Source organism: Lepisosteus oculatus, chromosome 2 (assembly GCF_040954835.1).
Source record: "Lepisosteus oculatus isolate fLepOcu1 chromosome 2, fLepOcu1.hap2, whole genome shotgun sequence".
Taxonomy (NCBI): Eukaryota; Metazoa; Chordata; class Actinopteri; order Semionotiformes; family Lepisosteidae; genus Lepisosteus; species Lepisosteus oculatus.
This window is the reverse complement of record NC_090697.1, coordinates 62,694,155-62,704,390: the sequence shown is the minus strand read 5'-3', so window position 1 is coordinate 62,704,390 and position 10,236 is coordinate 62,694,155. Positions and strand designations below refer to the sequence as shown.

Here is a 10,236-nt window from a genome sequence, read left to right as displayed (position 1 = left end):
GTATATCACTTCTCCTGCAGAGTAACAGGTGGAGTACTTCTACTGCACACTGCTAACTAGGTACTCCAAGGGGAAACATCTGGAACTCCATCAGAAATCAGCCAGGTGGATGCTGCACATTGGTGGTGGTGGAGGGGAGACCCCATTACCTGTAAAGTGCTTTGAGTGGAGTGTCCAGAAAAGTGCTATATAAGTGTAAGCAATTATTATTATAATTATTATTATTATTATTTAATAATAATAATAATAATAATAATAATAATAATAATAATAATAATAATAATAATAATAATAATAATAACATGCTGAGCCCTTACAAGTGGATTGAACTGGCATATCTGGAACTGGATAACAGTGAAGAGGCCAAAGCAGCTGTCCTGAGGCAGAGCAGCTCAAGGACCTGATCTGCTCTAATGGGAAATACGTATCCAGATCTGACGACCAGCCCTCATGTCATCGTTCATCGCCTTTCCTCTGGAAGATGCAGAGACAAGCCCCTGCAAACACAATTGTCGTTCAAGAAGGAGTACTGTTAGGGCTAGTAGTTCAGATAGTTAATCTTTCTCTCTGAGCAATTTATTCGTTCTACCGGTAAGGAGCACTGCACTACGTTTGGTTACCTAATACCTTCCAGATAAACCAAGAAAGGCACTAGTTGAAACGTGAACCGATTCACCGCATTAAAAGACAGACAGAAAAAGACAGAAAAACTACAACGGCCAGATTACTTTCTTGTCTCACCCAGTTCCTGACATAAACTGTCTCGCGACATTTTTTCACCGATGTAGTTTCTCACATTACCTTCCCACCTCTGAATTCGTCAGGATAAGACCGAGAAACAACGACAACATCCAAGATGCAACTGTGTTCACAGCCCTTTCAACTGGGTGACAATCTGGTTGGTTTTTTTTTTCGTGTGAGGACCTTTTGCACAGTTCCTTCCTGTCTGTGTTTGTGTCGAATGCGTGGTGTGTGTGAGTGAGCGAGAGAGGGGAAAGCGTGGTGCTTGGAAGTCTGGGGAGATCTGGGCCTGTTTTGTAAATATTTAAGAAAATATTAGTTATTTTTTATTTCTAAACCTGAATAACCAGGTTTGGCAGTTTATTTTTGTAGATTACTGTTAATATATTTAAAATACACGAGGATTCCCTAAAGATGTCTTCAGGTTGTCAAAAGACCACAAGCAGAGCAATCCCAACACGACGAGTGATTGTCAACGACGCTACCCAAATGCCGATTGATTATTCAACAACACCAGGAGGAACATTATTCAGTACAACCCCGGGAGGTAAAAGCAAACATGTACATTGTTAAATTGAATTTTGCTTTATTTTAAGGAGTATCTTCTTTTCAGTATTAAATACAGTGCACATCATCGTACTTGATTTCAAGCTGTTGCTATTGTAGTATCTGCATACCCCGGAAGATAAATACTGGTTTTATTATAGTGCCGTGTGCTGTTTCTTTCTGTGCTTTTTAAATGCCATTGTTGTTGCCCTCGCCACGCCTGCGTTTTCGGTGTGGTGAAACGCAAAGAAAAGACATCTTTGGATTTTCGTTTTGTTAATTCTGTGTTATTGATCACACTCAAGGGTTTTCTAATTGTCATCAGTACAATCGTTGCCCAAACTAAAAATAAAAACACACCGTTCTTTCTCAGGTGGTTTTGATTGCTGATCGATGGAATTCTAATCGATTTGTTTACAAATCGAAGAATTGCATTAATGCGCATGACAAAATTTAGGAGATAGATAAGGTTCATTGCTTGAATGTAGAAATCAGACGGGGGGTATATTTTAAGGCAGTACGGAATTTCTTTTATCATATCTCTTAATTTTAAATGCTTTAAAACGGCAGTTTTTTTTTCATTTGTTTTAACTGGTAGAAATCTTCAAATCAATGTGACGTCAGCTTTTACAGTGCTGCGTCTCGCATTTCCTTTGGTAAGGGCCTGTACGTGAAAGGCGGGCGTTTTCCCTGGTTTAATGCAAACTCTCAAATGCTGCACTTAAAAGTATTTTTTGTAAGGAATTTGTATACTTCCGACGATTTATCGAATTGACGTGAAGTTTAAAATATATTTTAAGAATACCTACATCACTGACATTTTTCAGGCTAACACTACAGTAAACCCCCTGTTCGTGCGTGCAAATCGGGAACTGATACGTCTGGTTAACATCTCCATACATACAGTATGGCCACGCGTTCCACATTCTTCGTTTAAAGTGGCTGGCGTGATCTCATTCCATGCTGTGGTAGTGTTGTAAATTGCAACTGCAAACGCTGCTTCTTTCCTAAAGGTTTCTCAAAGCATCAAACTCGTGTGCTGTGTGTCCCTCAGTACAGCGCTAATGTGGTCTTTTTTGTGCGTCTCTGCTCCCTTGGTCCTGTTGCTGGAAAAGGGAAGTTCAATGAAGGAAAAGGATTTTGAAATTCATCCACCAAATTAGATAGGTACAGCAGACCCTTAACCATGGACAATCGGCATTGTGAAATTTAAATCTCTATGTAATTTATAGTGATTAGTGAAGGCTACTTTATAAAGAAACTCATTAATACCTACTGTAATGTGTATAGTATTAGAAATTATTGGCCTTGTCCATACTGAGCTGTGTATGGAGTGAAAAAATAATAATTTTCCAATGTTAAACAGACATTATTAAATGCTTGGCTTTGACTGGTGATTTAATGTATTGATTAGATTTGGGTAGAATGCATTTCAGTTTTTTGTGTCCAACAGTTATTTGTTCCTATTGACTTTTTTGTCTATATTCATAGCTGTATTGGACAAACCCACATTGGACAAGGGTTTTGATGAACTCTAATAGCAGTTGGCCCAATAGCTGCAAATTCTTTGATTGCTAATATGATTTTGCATTGAGTGAATTATAAACTGCTCACACAGTGGGTATAATTAATAATTTATGTGTTTCATTTACATATGTGTGTTAAGTGTAGAAACTAGGGTAATTTGTGGAGTATCTCATGGATCTGTATTTGTGCCTTTTTTATTGTTTACATTTTAAAATCAATTTTCTAAAATAGTAAAACCACTACATAACCTTAACATATTGGAATAATGACAAAATTCATATTTTTCCTAGACTTGCTAAGAAAGTATGGGTATTTTTCTGGGTATTGTTTTACACAACAGCCATATTAAAGTGATTAGCCTCCTTTTATGGACAGTACCTGTGCTCAGGTCCTAGATATACAAAATCAAGCTACCACATACAAGTCTGCCTTCTTTATAATGTGCTCAGTTTTAAGGTGCATCGGTTATCTCTTGTCGACTGTTTTTCTGTCTAGTGTGGCAGGGCTTTGGCCAATTGTCATAATCAATAAGTGCCAGCTGCCAGCGAAGTCTCAGTTTTGCAGGCTTGACGATGGATCTAGTCAAAGGATTGATATTGCCTTAATTGTTACATGAGAATAAACACTGATATTTCACAGTGACAGCAGCATTGGTGGAGAGCGCTTTATCTAAGGCATCCTGACATTAATACTTAGCTGTAAATAGATTACTTGAGCCTGAAAGCTGGTAGAATGTAGAATGCAGAGGACAAATTCTGTATTTTTTTTCCATAGTGTGACTAAGGAGTTCCATGAGTAATTAAACAACAGTGGATATGATCCTTAAAATAGCAACCCACTATCTGAGGTGGGATGAAATGCTTCATCTCTTTTGTAACCTTTCATTTCTTGTGTTAGAAATTTTAGTTTTAGGATTATGGCAAAGCCACCATGACAGAGGATCACAAATGATGGAGGAAAGTGTTTTGGAACTTTTAAGCTTGTCGGTACTAATAGTACTGTCTTGAATAATCCGACATTCAATTCTGACCATAGCCACACACAAAAAAATTGTTTATTTTTAAGAATTGCTTATTGTGACATCTTAATTCGGTTTTCTGTTAACATTGCAATATCCTGTGTAAGTGCAAGCTGCAGTCATGCCATGTCTGTGTTCTGCAATTCGGCTAACAAGCAGAGACTATCAGCTATCGGCAGAACTGATGACTGTGGCAGAACTGATGACTGTGGCGCAAGATGTAAAGTCAGATTGCAGATGGTAAAGCAGTATTTACAATATTATTTGAAAATAGCCAAGTGATAAAAATTGAAATCCAAAACCCTGTTTAAAACCAGGTAATCATTAACCAGATCAGTTGACAGCTCCATTGTTTTTTTCACACTGCAATTACTTAAGTACCAGCTGAACTCTTCCCAGCTATGGTATGTAGTTTGCCTGATAGAGGTATTTATAGACAGTCCTTGAAATGCTTGTGTGAAGTACAATATGATGAACTGAACTTTAACTACTTCATTATTAAACTATGGAAAGGAGGAACCATCAATACATGTAAAAACTGCTGTACCTTGTGTTGTGCTTTCCTTTTCTTTAAAATGGGCAAGTTTACCCCCAAAAAAGCAAGAATGCCAGGCAGCAAAAACAGTTGCTCACATGCTGTTGGAGAAAATCTTAATTCTAGGACTAGCACTCAGCCTCACGTGGTCTCCATCAGGTCAGAACATTATGGTCTCTACTGTGTTCAACCACAACCCAAGGACAAAGGGCCTTACAGAAATACTTGTTATGACTTAAATATGCATGACAAAATCTACCATCCAAACAATAAATACTCAGTACACATAAAGGATTCTCCCCCTGAAGTTGAAATTTCGAGTATCGCTTTAATTGTTTAAGCTTTCAGTACAACCCTCCACTCCCTTTTGTTGTGGAAAGTATTAATACAAAATAAAGGCTGCAGATGTCCTTCAACCCATGGACTTGTATGTAACGTTTAATTGATTGTCCAGCCAGGTTACATTCTAACTATAGAAATGTTAGGCATTTGCAGTAGTTGAGGGCAACATGGAAGCACAGGATCAGAACAAATGCTGTTCATGGGTCTGTTAGTGTGTGGGGGGGGGAATCGGGTGACATTTTGCTTTACAGAAGACATATTTACTTCAGGACGGCATGTTCTGGAACTTAAGATGAGATTTGGATATGGCAGGATGGAAAGTAGCATGTTATGGAGGTGTATTTATAGGGGAGAATTGCACAATTTCCTGACAAGCAGGTTGTAGGATCTCTTCCCTTTACACAGCAATGTGTACAATATGTTCTGAAGCTCGTGGTACAGCTGTTGCTCCAACCATGAGACAGCTGTGGCTAGAGAAAAAAAAATTGTTGATATGTTGCTGCAATCAGTCACCCCAGTTTTGAGTTTACTATGTAGGATAAGTTCTGCGTTTTCAATCAATCATGTATGCAGTCAACTTCAGTTTCTTTTAAAAAAAATTGAAGCCTTTTTAATCTTCACCCCTAAATTTATAAAATAACAAAACAGAGGTCTACAACATGGAGTCCAGCAAGACAAAAATTAAAAGTCTTTACCTAACAATCAAAGTTCAAATTCTTGCATCTTGGTTGGGAAAAAATGAGTATATAGTATTACACAGTAGAATACAAAAGAATACACAGCAGAACTTGCAAGGAGATAATAAGTTACAGTAAGTTGTCGTTCACACAGTTTACAACCGCAAAGCCAAAAGTAAATTCATTCCCATAGAAAATCAGTTTTACATTTGTTAGAGTTTAAAGGAAAACTGATGAACATGTGTTCCTTCTGATAAAGAGAAGAGAGTGTGGCAATGGTTTTTGTTTTGTATTTTCGTCTATACTCCCTGCCTTTACAGGTTGTAACTTAAACTAGAGTAATACTCTGTCTGCAGTTTCTTTAAAAAATCTAATTGTAAAATTGTCTCTACCACCTCAACATTGAGCAGACAAAAATGCAAGACTAAGAATAATTTGTATCTGATGTCGATACATCTTGGCCTATTGATTGCTGTTGTGGCTCCTTTGAAGTGAATCCAGTTAAAAGAGCAAGGTATTCAGTTTGATTTAAATGGAAAATTTGACTAATCAAATTTGAGAACTGAGGACTTAAAAAAAGCAGAATGTAGGTGCTAGAATATTGGTACAGTACATTCCTATTTTAAATACATGAGTCTTCTGGTTGTTTCAGACTTATTTTAAACTGATGGACACATGTGAAGTCTCCATGCAGTTGTTTCCAAGAGGCAATTAATTTTAATTAGGTAATGGGGACTCTCCTCCACAATCACCAATGTGCAGCACCACCTGGATGACGCAATAGCAACCATAATGCATCATTACGCTCATCACTGGGGAGGAAAACAGAGTGATGAAGTCAGAAGAGATGGGGATTTTTAGGAGGTCATAATTAGTAAAGGGAAATTTGGCCAGAACACTGGGTTACCACCCCTACTCTTTTTGAGACATGCTCTGGGATTTTTAATAATCACAGATCATTAGTCAGGAGCTCAGTTTTACCTCTCATCCGAAATATGGCACCTTTTTTACAGTAATGTGTCCCCATCACAATACTGGGGCATTAGGACCCACAAGGACCATGGGATGAGTGCCCCCTGCTGGCCCCACTAACACCACTTCCAGCAGCAACCTTTGCTTTCCCTGGAGGTCCCTCATCCAGGTACTGACCAGGCTCACACCTGCTTAGCAGCAGTGGGTTGCCAGTTGTGAGTTGCAGGGTGATATTGTATTGTATCATATCCATGTCAAATTTATTATTAAAATGAAAAAGTCTCCTAAGGTTTTTATATCCTTATCTTTTTTTTCTCCTTGCCTCCTTCCCTATTTTAGGCACTAAAATTATCTATGATCGCAAGTTCCTGATGGAATGTCGCAACTCCCCTGTGGCTCGAACCCCACCTCGGTTTCTCCCCAACATTCCAGGGGTCACCAGCCCCAACAGAGAGGAGGACAAACCTGGAACCAACCACACCGAACCGAACCACGTTGCAACCAACAGCAATCACCTGGACAAGCCGTCTGGTAAGTTGTTGACTGATCTGGGAGAAAAACAGAAGGAAACGTTTTGAAGGAGTGAAAAATTTAAAAATTGAATGTTTTTCAAGCGGTGAATAAAGGCATTATTTTGTTGGTAAAAAAAACACTTTCCATAAATATTTGTACAGCTGCCTGGGCTGTTTTATTCCTAGATAATGAAATATGATTAGAATCCAAGATCCATAACTTTTTCCTTAAGATTTAGTTAAGCTTGTGCTTAACTTAAGCTTACCAGTTGAGCTTATTGACACCTGAAGAAGGGTCCACAGCCGAAACGTGTTTCTTTTCTTCTCTGTTCAGCATGGAATAAACCTTTACTTGTTCCTTTGTAGCCTATACATGCTGAAGCAGCTACCTATTTGAGATTATTGTATACTTCTTTAATTGGCCTGGTAAACCACTTGGAATTATTCAGGAAAATCCTCTTTTATATCTTCAGGGGATGACGCACAGTTCGAGATGGACATCTAAGACATGCAGAGGATCTCTATTCCAAAGAGAAAGAAATATGACGACAGAGGGAGAACAAATAAGAGAGGTGTTTAAGTCAACACTGTTTGGCTATAGCCCACTTTCTGAAGTCTCAGTGACCAGTTACTCTCTCTTCTCTGCAAATTTGAGTGAAAAATAAATAGGGTGGAAAATTATTTTGTTTGTACTACAATCAAGGTAACTACTGAGAATAAATTTGTGTTGCTGCTATCAGTGCACATTTTGGAAATTTGGTACCTGGGTGTCTAATCCACCCTGTGTTATACAGTATGAATGTGTGTACTTCTACAGAGAACACAGAATGCACCAACTTAAGTGAAAATCAGTAGGGTAAATTACATCGTGTCAGAAGCCAGAATTTTCTGAGTGAGATACATTAATACAGTTTCTTGTTCATTCAGTTCTTGTTTATGTAGAACCACAAGCTCTGAAAATGCCAAGCCAGGAACCCAAAGACCTGTTTTTTTCCGGTTTCAGGATTTTTGTATTACTTCAAAAGCACAAGCATGATAAAGTATTTAGTGCATAAATTACCATAAGTATTTGCCAAACAACCTACAAAAAATTGATTTCTCTCCCAAAGTATCATTTCAGAATTAAAAATACATTTTGTATTGCTGGTAATGCTGGACATGAAGAAGCACATTTTACCAGGATATAATGATGGAATCAGGAAGAAATAAACAAAATACATGACACCTAGTCTTGTCGTTTTTTCTTTGCATGCCATCTGTGTTTTGGATGGTGGCTGTAATTATATAGCCATCTGTGTAGCACCTTTCCACGATGACCATCATTATGAAGTGATTTTCACAGTTATGTCACAGCAGGATGTAGTAAGTGCAGAGTGCAAAACTGAAGGGCAAAAATGTTTCAAATAAGACTGATAAAGGTCAAATTAATGCTGCTGTATGTCTGCTGAATTCTCATTAGTGAGGACTTTGGGAATGCGTGCAAATTACAAATTTTTTTTGTCATTTGTAGACTAGAGAAGCTGTCAATCCGGCTGCTTTGTTGTTTGCACACAGGAGAACCGCACACCTTTATGCAGCCTTAATCTGTGGGTGGCATTGAAAATGTTTAATTAGTGAATTAGTGAACAGTGAGGTGCACTGTTAACTGTAGTGACTGGTTATGGTTTCGTAGTTCCCTGAATTTGATCAGGGTTAAACACATTTATAGTTTGTCAATTTAATAGAACTGTTTTTAATTCACAGACAAAGTTTCTAAGACAGTTGGTGATTCTCAACTGGTTGGGTATAAAACATTTGAAATAATAGTATATGAAATAATATTGGTTTCTATAAACACAGCAGTATTTTAAAGCCAGTTAACTTCATTAGTCAGTTCTTATTTAAAATACATGTTAGCTTGAATGTCTACTCCCTGCAATTTATTTAATACATGGGGAAATATTTTATTAAATACATCTTACATGGGGAAAATTATCAAAAGATTACTGGTCTATAAGGCTTATGGTCTGTAATAACGTTTCTTGGTTTTGCCGTCTTATTTATGGGTGGGAGCTCATTTGCATTTCTTTGGTCAATGGGCTGTGTGAGAAAGATTATTAGAAGTCTTTAAATATCAAGATTCCAAAAGTACAATTGATAGAACTGCTGTTAAACTAAACATCGCCCTCTGAAGGTTTATTTTAAGTGCTAAATATCTGTAGCAGTTCTACCTTTTCAGTAGTTCAACATTTAACATACAAAGAAAATATTCATTCATATATCTGTAATTTACCACTTTTCTGCGTTTTCCATCACTGAGACACTAAATCCTTTGAGTTCTCCTTAATTGAATGGTTTTTATTTTTAACCTTTTTATGGAGTTAACGCTTTTAGGGCAGAAAGATTCCCCTTTAAGAAAACTCACTCAAGTGATTCCACTTATTGTAGATTTAAAACAAATACTATAGGGTAATGAAGCCAGGAATATTTGTAGTCTGTTTAATAAAGCAGGATTTCAAGGCGTGGGAACTCGTGAGACGATGGATTTCTCATCCTTTTAGTCCAATGGAAATGGTGTAATAATTTATTAACAACTGATTTTGTTTTGCCAGTGGACACGGTGTTCTATTTTTTTGTTTAACTGCTCTACAGGGGAGTGAATTAATCCCGGATGCATTAAATCCGTTTGCTTTTAGAAAACGCGTTCTATTGATCTGTTAAAATTGCTCGTTTATAATATGAATACATATTCTACTTTCTCCGTGGTACCGTGGAACAACCATGAATACACCTTGCTATTCAGCTGGAATCTTCGTAGACTAACACCATTAAACTTCGACAATAGTCTCTTACGTGATTGATTAACTCTTGGCAATACACATCTTGTAGAAAACGATTCAGATAAACAAAACGTGTCTGGTTTCCACTACAGCTACGTAGCCGCGACGAGTCTCTGCCTCCAGTAGCCAGTTGCACGCTGATCAAAGAGGCAACAGTGGCCGCAGGGCTAGAATATTCAGACTTTAGTTACTGTCGACAAATTAATTAGGACACTATTGTGACGTTAACCTTGTGAATAACTGGAAGAGCCGGTTTTAATGGTTTAGGAACTGGTTACTACCTCTACCCCCAGTACCGCTTACAAAATCAATTAAATGTGTTGAATAATAAGGGTTTTTGTAAAATCCTTGCCATGTCCTGTATTGTTGCTGCTAAGGTAAGAAAAATCACTTACAATGACGTAGCCCCCTTTAAATTTCGTAGTCGTCTTTATAAACTTCATCAAGGTAATAAAGTGTCTTTTTATTCATTAACAGTTCGTAACAAGACTCGAGCGCCAAACTGCATTTTACGTTGTAGGGGTAAAGGGAATATGCATGCTTTAAA

At 37.6% G+C, this 10,236-nt stretch overlaps 1 protein-coding gene across 1 annotated transcript; it reads left to right on the top strand.

Moving 5' to 3' along the window:
• Positions 1 to 942: 942 nt before the first annotated feature.
• Positions 943 to 8,094, top strand: LOC102689159 (eukaryotic translation initiation factor 4E-binding protein 1-like). The gene is made up of 3 exons (XM_006625794.3): positions 943 to 1,288; positions 6,698 to 6,889; positions 7,344 to 8,094. The coding sequence occupies exons 1-3, from the start codon at positions 1,156 to 1,158 to the stop codon at positions 7,373 to 7,375; spliced, it is 357 nt and encodes a 118-aa protein (XP_006625857.1). The 5' UTR covers positions 943 to 1,155; the 3' UTR covers positions 7,376 to 8,094.
• The last annotated feature ends 2,142 nt before the right edge of the window (positions 8,095 to 10,236 follow it).